Genomic DNA, 13,048 nt, shown 5'->3' on the forward strand with positions numbered 1-13,048 from the left:
AGAGAATAAATTTTTGTTACTTTTGATAATTAAGCCCCGTTGACACGTTTGCAATAAAATATCCCGGGAAGTTACCCGTTACAGGGATTTTCGCTACAACCCGTTTACGTGTCGTTTAGTTTATGCCGGTATTCCTCTTCTTCTTTCCGGAAGTCGTCACTGGTTACGTGGGTTGAACGGAAGTGGTTGGTTCGAGGTGGCTGACGAAGGAGTTGACAGTAGTTTTCGCGGCACAAAGGATTATGGGAGAGGAGGTCGGAGTGGTTCAAAGAGGACGGATGTTTTTTAACTTTTTCTGGCGACTGGTAGACGATTCACGTCTTTCATTGTTCAAATTTCATCAAAAGTTTCTTTGCATGTCTATAATGTCCATCAAAGCGAAAATCGCCACTTAGCAGCTTGGTGGAAAAATTAGGGATAAACCGCGAACATCGCCGGTTCGGCAAAATTTGTCCGATTTTGACCCGGTTTCTTGTTGCATCGATTTCGTCGCCATTTAACAGGTTGGGGGAAAAAATGGGAGATACAGCGCCAACATCGAGGGCTCGGCAAAATTTGTCCGATTTTGACCCTATTTCCCTGTTTGTCCGCATATGTCCCATCCGATTTTGGCTCGCTAACCCCCCCCCCCCCCCCATTATTCCGCAACAAAGATGGAACGAATGAATGAATGAACGCCAGGGGCTCTGCCACCGGACTTATCCCGTTGCCGAGATCTCTCTTCCAGCCCAGCTTCGTGGCAGAGTCTGGGACAAAGTGAGTGCACCTAACAGTCTGAGTGTGTAGCTAGTTGTGTTTGATATTTCAGTGCTGCCATCTACACTTCAAATTGTTAGTGAAGTGTAATGATTGAATATTTGTAACGTTGTAGGCCTGTTGCTCTCTGTGGCGAGACCTTTTTAACGGGGGAGATCGGCTCGCATTCACACCTTGAAGTTGGAAACCACAGAAAAACAACTTCAGCCGACCCCACTGTGACGCCGGTGGAGTTCGAACCCGGATCCTCGCGATGCGAGTCCGTCACTAAGATGGGACGGATCTTCGTCCCTCTTTTCTTCCCCATGAGGAAAAAAAGCTGCCATGCAGGTAATAATCACCAAAGCGACCCCCAATCTTGCTCGTAAACGGGTCTTTAGGTACCTCTGTTAATACCATGTCTACAAGATGTCCTGTGAGTGCTAATACGGCATTTATCTCATCAACCGTTTGTAGTACAGGTGTGGTTTGAATTTAAAAAGTGCTCAAAATTTGTTCAAAAAAAAAACTCTGTACTAGTTTTGAGAGTAAAAAATACAGTGTTACAAAATAAATAAAAAAAATCTAAATTTTTAAACGTTCCCCCAGTCCTTCAACTTCCAATTGGAAAGCTAATACCGCTGTGCAATCGTACAGGCATTGCGCTGGACTCTCATTGTGGCGATCTAAGATCGAATCCCGTTGACTGGCTTGGTCGGCTGAAGTTTTTTTTAGGATTTTCCAGCTTCGAGGTGTGAATCTGAGTTGGCCCTATATTTGTAAAACTCTCTCCTCAGAGAGCAGGCAGATTTTCAACCATGATAATACTTCATAACATGGAAATTCAGGCCCTCCACATTTTTATTTCAAAATATGGCGGCATTAGTATAACACAAAACAAGAGTAACTGTGACATCATAAACACGTTGAGTCCACGCATGTATACATACACAATACTTTCCAACCGATTCGTTAGAAATTCCATAGAGGAATACAGGGTGTCTTGAAAACGATAATAAGGCCTTTATATCACCAATTTTCCGTAGTAGAAGTATAGTTTCAGTTTAAAAATGCTCAAAAGGCGTTCAGAAATTACCCTGCGCCAGTTTTGAGAGTGAAAATACAGTGTGTAACAAAATAAAAATCTACATTTTTATACGCCCTCTTCCCGTCCTACAACTTCTAATTGGAAAGTTGTTGCTCTGTATCGCCTGATGCCAACAGGAAAAGTTCCATGTTTCCAGGTGATATATTCGAAAAGGTATTTGAATTCAAAAATCTTAGAAAAGTTGGGAAAGAAGAGGAAAACCTAACGTTTCTTTCCCTCATTTATGCTGTGTTTTCCCAGCTTTTCTCCGATTTTTGAATTCGAATATCTCAGTGAATATTGCACTTAGCAACATGGATTTTTTTCTGTTGGCCTCAGGAGAAACAGGGAAAAAACTTTCTAATTGGAAGTTACAGGATAAGGAGGACCGTATGAAAATTTAGATTTTTTTTATTTCGTTACGCACTGTATTCTCACTCCCAAAACTGGTGAAAGGTAATTTTTGAACGCTTTTTTAGAATTTTTTTCAAATTGAAACTATATCTGTTTCTACGACGGGCGGTTGATGAAATAAAGACCGCATTAGCCCTTACATGACACACTGTATAGAAATGCTGAAAATAAAAACTTCAGTGAAACAAGGTGCGGAGAATATATTGGTTAGGGAAGTAATTTCTAAATTTCTGTATTTTGTTTGAAAAAAAAATTCGGAACTAATGAGAGAAGTTTCAGAATTAATGAGAGAAATAATTTTAGAATTAATGAGAGAAATAATTTTAGAATTAATGAGAGAAATAATTTTAGAATTAATGAGAGAAATAATTTCAGAACTAATGAGAGAAATAATTTTAGAATTAATGAGAGAAATAATTTTAGAATTAATGAGAGAAATAATTTTAGAATTAATGAGAGAAATAATTTCAGAACTAATGAGAGAAATAATTTTAGAATTAATGAGAGAAATAATTTTAGAATTAATGAGAGAAATAATTTTAGAATTAATGAGAGAAATAATTTCAGAACTAATGAGAGAAATAATTTTAGAATCAGTGAAAATTTTTCAGAACCAATGAGAATTTTTCAGAATCAATGAGAAATTTTCAGAACAAATGAAAGTTCATATTTAATTCCTAATTACTCTCAGAATAAATAAAATTTTTCATTGGTATGAGGCTCCCTGTTTAACTCGGAACACTAGGAAGCCCATCAGGGCACCACTAGGTATCACAGTACGACTGGTTTGACCTCGAGCTTCATGGGATATTTTAATTTGGCCTGCAATGTGTCCGAAAGGTGTAAGACACCCCCCCCTCCCCACCTACCGGCTATAAAGTCTTTTCATGATCTCACAGAGCCGAATTAAGGAGCATGTTGCCGTGCGGCTTTCTAGTCAAGAAATTTCATCTACGTTTGCTATTTAATTTTTTCCAATGATATTTAATGTGATTTTCTTATGTCTCTATAAATATATGTCATCATCACTAAGTTTTTTCCATCTAACAATATTCATCTTAAAATCTCAAATACTTTTTTTTTTCATAAACCTGTATATCAAGGAAAATTGGACTTCTGCCAAACGAAACAAAGCCATTAACTAAACATCGATTATTGCTATAAATCCACCACCGAGGAAGCCTAGAACATTTTTCTTTTGTTGTTGAAATTAATCATCATGTTGTTATCACATGCTATTGTCATGTTATTAATCAAAAGTCAATTTGTTTCAGGAAGCTATCAGAGAAAATACATTGAGAAATCATTTCATCAGTTATAAATTACATGTTTATAACCAAGCTGTAAAAGTCATATATACAAAGAGTTGCAATCATTTGTTTTGCGTAAACATGCTATCTATAACATTTAGATCGACCAGACCAGTTTCTTGTTTTTCCCCAATATTTTTTTTCTTGAATGTTAATTATGCAATTTGCCTGTTGCAGATTAAGGCCGGGAATACGATATAAAAGTTCTAAAAAAGGTTGTTTTTTTTGTAAAATTTGAAAAATGCAACGAATAAGCGTATCGGTTACAGTCGAGCAAATGTAACCAACAGGCCACTTTTTTTTTGAAGTTTTGTAAAAGGTTTTTTTATTGTTGGAGGCTGGAAGTTATTGGAATGATGGCCGAAGAGAACGACTAAGACTTTCCGGCCTCCACCCGAAGTCAGAAGAACCGCCTCCGTTCACGATCTTCCAACCCGCTGAAGAACGCGAACAGCTACAACGTAGAGAATGTTCTGGAAGCAAATACTCGCCAAGGAAGATCGGGCCAAGCTGGGTCAGCGTTTAACCAGCTTACGCCGCGCTGGTGCTTCATTACAGCAGCGGAAGACAAACATTGGAAGAAAATATTCGCGAATGACCATTAGGCCAGTCGGTACAAGAGAGTGGTCCTAGCTTTAGAACAAGGATGCTCAACCATTTGGACAACGCGTGCCACTTCAGTGGCTTGGAAACATTCCGCGGGCCACTCGAGAAATTAATCATCATGATCTGGAAGTGTGCCACTGGTTATTCGAGTGATTTAGAAATATGCGTGAGTTGCTAAAGTATTAAATCTGGAAATTCGCGGTTCGGGTCACTTGAGTGCTAGATATGCGCTGTGGGTAACTTAGATAATCTGGATATATGTCACTAGAAATGTGTCTAATACGATCTAGAAATGAACATAATGTGATTTTAGAAATGTGATTTTTAGAAATGAACATAAATGTGATTTACAAAAGTGCCTCGAGCCATTTGTGTAATCCAGAAATGTCCCGTGGGTCACATCAGATTACACCGAGGACCACATTTGGCTCACTGGCCATTTGTTGAGCACGTATGCCTAAGAATTTCTATTTTTAATATAAGTAAATTAGTTATTTGATTTCGATTTTTCTCTTGACAGAACTTCCTCAAGGATCTGTTGAAAGAAGCGCGAAAAGAACCCATTGACGAAGATAAACTGATCGAATATACTGATACCCTCGTGAGTAAAAATTATTATAAGTTATTTCCCGTTACTCTCTTTGAAAATAATATTCTAACCAATTTATTGAAATATATTCCCCTAATCGATGGTAAGTACATGATTTCACTATTTACAAAGTCGGTTCGCCCGCCTTTTAATATCATTCCTGAATATAATATACAGTGTATTAGTGTTCATGGTAACGCTGAAATCCATCAAAAAATCGTTACCTTCCGCAAAATTTTTGCATCATTTATAGTTAAAAGACCGGACTGTATAAGAAACCGATATATCGATTCGGTTATAAACTATATACTGCCAGCCAAACTTCTAATTAACGAAACAAGAAGGGGAATATTTTGCAACTGGCGGGAAACTCAAGGTTAGAAAATGATAAAAACATAAATAAGAGCAAAAAAAAAAAATCAATGATATCGGACAGTTAGTTCTACATGGCTAATTGATTTTTTTTTCCTTTCGGTCTCTAAATACGTGGAAAACTTCTCAAGTTTCACAACAATTTTCTTGTTTGGTATTTTGCAGTTCGTAATAATTTTTTATCACTCCCGTTATAGCGTTTCGAATGTCACAAAATTAAGCTGATCTCTTTCTTTGTCACAAAGAAGTGCAGTTTCCATCAAGAAAATAAGAGTTTTCTTTAGAACGACCTCCTTGGAATACAAAATTCTGCTAATACGGAGTTATATTGTATATTTTTTTTACTGGATTTTATTTTTTATGCCTCACTCCAGATGTCGTTGTGGGTTCCGACATTTAAAAAAAAAATAACCGATAACCAAAAGAGTCGAGTTGTTGCTGCCGCTACATATTTCACGGAAATTTTTATTGGTAAAAAGTTTTTTCACTTTTATTTTCCTCGGATGAGCATCGAGGTTAATGCTTTTATCACTTCTTCCTCCCGTCTATCCAATTTTTCTCCTCCGGAAAGTCAAATTATTGGTTTCTCATTTAGTAGCTGGACATATTTCGTATAATGCATCGAACTTTCTCTTCCTTATTTACTTTTATTCGTGTATTTTCTTATCCACTGCCAGCAACAGCAGCCCCAGTTCAAGAGGAATAAACATTCCTATCCTAGACCTAAAATAATATATATATATATATAAGACTCAAGATTCTCTTGAAGAAATTTTTTTTTTTTTCGCTTTCTTCAAGAATTGAATCTTCGTCCTTGTGCAAAGAATATCCGAAGAAACTGTTTATCTTTGCTTTCAGCGTAATAGAATTGAATGTCGGCAGGAATGCGTTATAAAATAAAATCCATTCACAGAGTTAGGGCGAGAGAGGCTCAACAAAAGAAGATCACTGTCATGAAACTTTTATCCGTTCTGTCAATGCTTTCCATCAGATTTTTATGCTTCTTGTGAGTGTGTACCGTACATACAGATTGGAAAATACTGATTCGATAGACTTAAAGAAAAAAGCTCTCCATCATTGTAGAAACTTAATGGTAAATGTGATAAATCGGTAAATTATGCATAATCACTAATCATCTCGGTAAGTTTGATCAGTTTATCATTTTTTTTAATTCAACAACAACGACGAAAAAACCATCACACACAACTAGTATAAACTTGTACCAAAGAAAAAATTAAAAATTATGATTATGTTCTTAAATTATGTTCTCCCTTCAAGGGACTCGGGTGTACTTACAGTAGGTCCGCAAAAAGTAATCTGATATCAGTTGGTTTCCATGACCGGCATTCAATGAGTTACAAATGATTTCCAGGCTATTAGGCCATTGTCTAAGGCATCTTCCTGACGTTTCTCCCACATCTGTAGCAGGCATCTTCTGAGGTTAAACGCACGTAAGTTTCTGCGACAAGCGGAAAAGGCTTAGTGTCGTTGAGTTGTTCTCTATATTGAATTCTGAAACTTGATCGGCCCCAGATGATCTGCTGCGTTCGCTGGATTATTATGGAGTATAATATAATTACATAATGCATAATTATATATAATGTATAATATATTGTATATATAATTATTATTACTATATCTCATGAAAAAAAAAGGTGTCTGAAGTCTGAAAAAAAAATTAATTTGTGAAGTTTCTGAAGAGAGACCTACACGCCAACTAAGCACAGAAGAAATCCTATAAGGTGACACTATTTTCATCAGAATATCTGGTTTTAATGGCAAGCTACAAGCGCTGAAAGATTGGCAAAATTCACAACCGAATTGTCGGCAAAATTTTTAATTGCAAAAAAATTCCGTATTTCCGCAAATACCTTTATAGCTACAACCGGTCAAATTTACCAAAACCCTCCCTGTCCCTTTCACCAGATTTCGATTTCGCAAGAGCCTACAATAAACCATATATCGGTGTTTAAGTTCAAGAGAAATTAAGCTTTTTCTTCGCAATATATCACTGAAATCAGCGTTTGTCGAAGTAGACATTTTTGTCGATTTTGGCGAAAATTCGATTTTGCACTTCGCCAATCTTTCAGCGCTTATAGCTTGCCATTACAATCCGGGTATTCTAATGAATATTCGGAGTCAAGTTATAGTATTTCTTCCACTCTTTCTAAATATGTGCTTAGTTTGCATGTAGGTCTTGCGAAAACTTCATGAATTCGGAGTTTTTTTCAGACGACGCATATTTTTTTCATAATCGATTATCCACCATAACTTCGAAACGTTTCGAGATAGGACAGGGTCCTTATTGGTGGGTTTGTTAAATGTGTGGGGAAAATCATATGGAAATATCAGTTTAATTCAATCATTTATCAGTTTTGTCTGCACGTGATACTATATATCATATATATTTAAATTAAAATAAGTGCTAAAAAGATGAAAACACAAATCATTATCAACCTTGTTACGTCGACTTTCTTCAAAATGCATCCAACATGTGCGAACAATGAACAAAATCATTATCGATCGGATTCATCATCCCAGACTGAGTTTTCAGCACAATGTTCGGTAAATTTATGTAACCCATTGATGACTTTTTATATTTATCAATGCAACCTGAGGATTATACATAATCACCGGTGAGTGAGATAAATTCGGGATACATGGAAAAAATTTATCCAACACCTTCCAAAATGATTGGTTATTATACATAAATGTAATAGGATTTAATATAAATTTTCGTAATAGATATGTTACGGTAAATGTGATATTGTGCATACTTACCAATCGTCTTAGTAAGTTTTAATAAATTTATTACTTTTGCCGGCGAATATGCATAAGAACCAAGTGTCGTTGGTGAGTTTGATAAAAAATGAAAATATTCCCACTTTTATCGGTGATTATGCATAATTACCACACAAGTGTCGTTGGTAAATTTGATAACTACAGTACTTGAAATTTATAGCCTTTATCTATGATTATGCGTAATGCCCTCGTGTAATTGGTGAATTTGATAAATATGAAAAAATTCCAAAAGTCTATTATATGTGATGATAACAAATTTGATAACAAATTTTACGATCAATGATACAATACGTGTATCATGTATAGTATATCATACAGTATGATTTATCATGTTTACCAGCAACGCGATGCTTGGGAACTACGCATAATCACCGATAAAAGAGATAAGTTTTTATTACTTATTAAATTTATCAACGACACTTGGGCACTACGCATAATCGCCGGTAAAAGGGATTAATTTAGAGAAATTTACCGAGCTTACCAAAATGCTCGAGGATTATGCATTATAACCGGTTATTATACATAATAACGGGAGTTATAACATTTACCACGTAACAGATATATTGTGTATTGAAACGAATGTTAATAATATAATAATGTTCGTATCATTATGCATTATGATTTAATTATTTTGCTTGTTTGCTTATATTTCTAATTATAGCTCCAGATTTTCGATAGCAACAAGGATGGGAAGCTTCAACTCAGTGAAATGGCAAAGTATGTAATTTGCGTCTTTTATTTAGCTGTGAAATGATCTGATGAGTAACTGATCTTGTTTTCACGGCCCATCTCATCATAGAAATTATTATTTTCTAATGAGTTGCGGATTCCAGTTGGTCTCATTAATGTTTCTCTAACACTAGTGGTTGAACCATCATCGTTCACACCCCCCCATGCCCCCCCCCAAATCGTTCAACAGGGCCCTAGGCCGATATCTTTGGTAGCCCAAGGCCAGAATTTTTACGGGCTCCGCTATAGTGAATATATAGTGTGGAAAAAAATCTTAATAATAGCCCCGGTTGCGTTATTTCATTCTATACAAATGATTTCAACATGGAGGAGGGTTACTCTCATTGGCCATAATCACTAAATGCTAGGCGGGGCTAAAGAGGCCAAGGTGTTCAAAATGTTTTAATATATATGTTACAGTGAACGTGATAAATCGGTTATTATGCGTAATCGCCTTCGTAAGTTTGATAAATTTATCACCTTTCCCGGTGATTATGCATGGTGCCCAAACGTACCTGGTTGATTTGATAAATATTTGAAATTTATCACCTTTACTTATGATGCACGACACCCTGGTGAAATTGATGAAAATGAAAAAATCCTAATATGTTTGACTTACCAGATAAGTATTATCCCGATTTAATGAATCAAATAAAATCGAGAAAGATAGTTATATAGGAGTTACGAATAACATTTTCGCACAGGATGTTCTAAAAATTCACCACATCGAACTTCGATCGGGGTCGAATTGTGGAATCTGTTTGTTAATTGCGGGTATGATTTTATAAGCCCAAGAACTCATAAAAATTCGTTACGTCGAAGAATTTGCTAAATGGTAGTTCTTTATATCGGGGTTACGCATATTGAGTACGTAAATAATAAATAATATACATTATCTTTACTTATTGAAACCCGCTATGCCATCTATGATATATTAAAAAAAATACTAAACATCAGCCTACTTAAAAAATCCTGCTGAGCTGAATAAATTTTTTTATTTTGGTGGTACGAGGGATCTATTTTTTCCAGATGAAGGGGACACATTCTTTTTTGTTTCACCTGCGCAGACCTGTTATTTCTCTGCGCACAGAATTTCGATATCCGTGCGAAATGCAAGATAACATGATACCGCATACAATAAGGGGAATTTTTTTCACCGCAACAAAAAACGCACCCGGAAGCATTCTCAGTCATTTCAGGCTCTTTCTCACACAACGTCTATATTTTATATATTTATTCCCTATAAAAAATGGTGTCTTGCTCAGTTACTTTTGCCCATAACCAATATAAACCGGTAAAAACAACATTTTATAAGCAAAAACATGCCTTCCAGAAAATATTGAAAATTACTATAACTGCATTGTATGACATGTAAAAAACACCATGGACTGATATGACTCTATATGTATATATATGTATATCGCCTGCTTTATTCTGATTATGATCATTATAAAACCGTATTAAATAGAAAAATTTCGCACCTACTTTTTTATACAGATTGCTGCCAGTAAAAGAGAACTTCCTATGCCGTTCAGCCTTTAAAGTAAGAATCAAATTATTTTTATTACGTATCTATAACTTTAAATAAATCAAATGAAACTTCATTTCATATCCTTGAAACATTAACATTGTACATCGCGTACTTAAATGTATATTCTTACTTTAATTGTTATGTTATATATTCCGGTAACTTATTCAGGGTGCATAGCTGACTCCTTACACCGTACATTGCTGGTGAACCGTTGATCCTAGACGTATCTGAGTACTACACGTTATTTGGATATTTTTTCTAATTGTAGTTATATCTCTAGGATCAACGGTTCTCAGTAATTTGCTGTTCATGATGTTAGCTATGCACGCTGTATATTTTTATTCATAACTTCAATTATTTTTCAAATTAATGAACAAAATAACGATCACATAATTTTGTAATAAATTTAATTAAATTCCAATTGCGGTACTCGCATGTAAAATATGAATTCATGTTTTTGAAAAGTGTAGTGTAAACTATGATATTTTATATATATATATCATTATTTAACTTCGAACCTTATATGCTTCATTTTGGCAATCCCTTTCACATTTGATTGCACGAAGAATGAAAATGTACACAGTATTTAACACATAATTCGATATTTATATTTTTTTCAATTATTTGAATGTTTTTCCTACACAATCTAATATCTCTCACACATTTCTCACTTTATATGTTTTTGAGCTTGATTTTTTTCTATGGACCGATGCACCAAACTCAAATAAAGTATCAATTTCGTTTATCTTGAAACCAGCACTTTTTGAATATTGTGTACACTTTAATAAGTAATTAATAAATACAAGTCCAGTTTTGTGGAAAAAAAAAATTTGTGTAATAATAATCATCATTATTCTTATATTAATTTTAAATCTATATTGCTGAAAACAATTTGTTCACATTTGTTTTTCTGATTCACTTCAGCCAATGGTGGAGGTAAGAGACAGTATTTAGTCATATATAGATCACTTTTTATTTCTTTTACTAGTAGTTCATATTGCTACCTTTTTAGGGCGATTTCAATCTTTTTACGATGCTTATTTCTTCTGCCTGTGCACTTCCTATACATTTTTCTTTTCCGAATTTTTGAATATTTGTCAATCTTTTTCGATATTTTCACTGTATTACATCACTTTTTTTCGCAATCATGTAATTATTCTGCTTCCGATTACGTGTATTGCTTTAATGACTTTGTGAAGTCGTAGATGTGAAGTCATTGTAACGCTTAAAAGGCTCCAGTGTGGAATTGATAGCAGGGACAGGGACGTAAGCAATTTTGGGGCGTCCATAGTCCCCGATTCGATATATTTTAGGAAATAGGGAAACAGCATACAAAAATACATACATTTACAGAATATAAAGGAATGCTGGAAAATATCGACATATATATAAAGTGACACGACACAAGTAAATTACCACAAAAATTAATTAAAGTTTCGAATTAATGAAAAATAAGTAAAAGAAATAACTCCAGAATTAATGGAAGAAATAATTCTAGCTGCGCAGGATGAAAATTCAAAATTAATGAATGAAATAATTCCAGACACCTATGAAAATTCAGAATTAACGAAAAAATTTCATAATTGGTGAAAACATTTAATAATTTGGACTCTCTTGTTTGATTCGGGTCCCTGGGTGTCTTCGGTTCACGACGAAAAGCAAAAATGCATTCGATTACCCGGGACAAACATCTATACTTGTGCTAAAAAAGTTCATCCACTTCGTCATAGCGGACAGTAAAATCAAACTATAATTTTTTTCAAACTCTAGTTTATTAAATTTTGGTGATAAACCGAGCATTTATCATATTCAACCAAGATTATGTTTGATTCCAAGCTCGTGTTGGTAAACATGATAAACCATCAATTAATTACTTAATTATATTAACATAATCATGGTCCAAGATGGTGAATTGGAATGGTAATGTTGGTTTTGTTTGTTGATAACGTGTGAAGAAAGCCAACCTTAGAGATTGATAATATTGCTATGAGAATGTTTTATCTTCTCTCTTCACACTTATTTTAATTAATTTAATTTTTGTTGCGAAATACGTGTAGTGCATCATGTACGGGTAAAAGTAATTAATTTGTTTAATGAAGAGAAGAAATGTTATAAATTTTTCCATATTTATCAGATTTTCCAACTTTATTTGAGAATTACGCATAATCACCGATAAAAGCAATGTGTGTTAATAAAACTTTCTTTATTGAGATGATTGGTGATTATGCATAACCACCGGTATCACTTATGCACACACACACACACAGAAATATATACATTTTAACATCAATTTAACATCAAAATGTATAGGAACCAATCGCGACTGGAGCCAAAATAATGGATCACATAAATATTTGTATTTATATTTGTATTTGTATTTGGATTTTTGTAAATGTGAAAGTCGTATAAACGATGTTCTACCGTATATCGTATCGCCCCATTAGCGGCGGACACTCCCCGTTATTAGCGGACAAAATTTTTGGGTCCCATGGGTGTCTGTTATCGAGAGGTTCTACTGTAGTGACACTTCATTAATCTATCGCCTTCACAAAGTCTGCAGCGAAAGCTATTGTTAGCACTTTTCGTTACAAGCATTAGCATTTTATATTTATATAATGTGAATGAATATTTCTTGGAAAGTGCACACAATCTTAGTTATTTTTTTAGTATAGCATGCGAATGATCAAATATCTTGAAATGTCATTCAAGCACTGCTTTTCTGTAGATAATTCACGAGGATTTCGGTACATACTGTTTGTTTTCACTATTGAAAAATTCTTTTAGAGGAAAAATAAAAACCTTTCTTTTATTTAACTAATTCAATCAATTTTTATTATGCATTGCTCGCATGACTTTCGTAATTAATGGCGGAG

The 13,048-nt window shown here is 34.6% G+C and overlaps 1 protein-coding gene across 1 annotated transcript in view; it reads left to right on the forward strand.

Annotated features, from left to right (window-relative positions):
- Nucleotides 1-13,048, forward strand: part of Cbp53E (Calbindin 53E) — a 272,285-nt gene that overhangs the window by 254,289 nt on the left and 4,948 nt on the right. The window contains exons 6-8 of the mRNA XM_089240775.1: nt 4,673-4,753; nt 8,577-8,632; nt 10,142-10,187. Of these exons, the coding sequence (XP_089096901.1) occupies nt 4,673-4,753; nt 8,577-8,632; nt 10,142-10,187 (183 nt within the window). The remainder of the gene's footprint in view (nt 1-4,672; nt 4,754-8,576; nt 8,633-10,141; nt 10,188-13,048) is intronic.

This window comes from Pholcus phalangioides, unplaced genomic scaffold (genome assembly GCF_987345545.1).
Source record: "Pholcus phalangioides strain wild (caught in Gottingen) unplaced genomic scaffold, Ppha-v1.0 ptg000013l_1, whole genome shotgun sequence".
In the NCBI taxonomy this organism is placed as follows: domain Eukaryota; kingdom Metazoa; phylum Arthropoda; class Arachnida; order Araneae; family Pholcidae; genus Pholcus; species Pholcus phalangioides.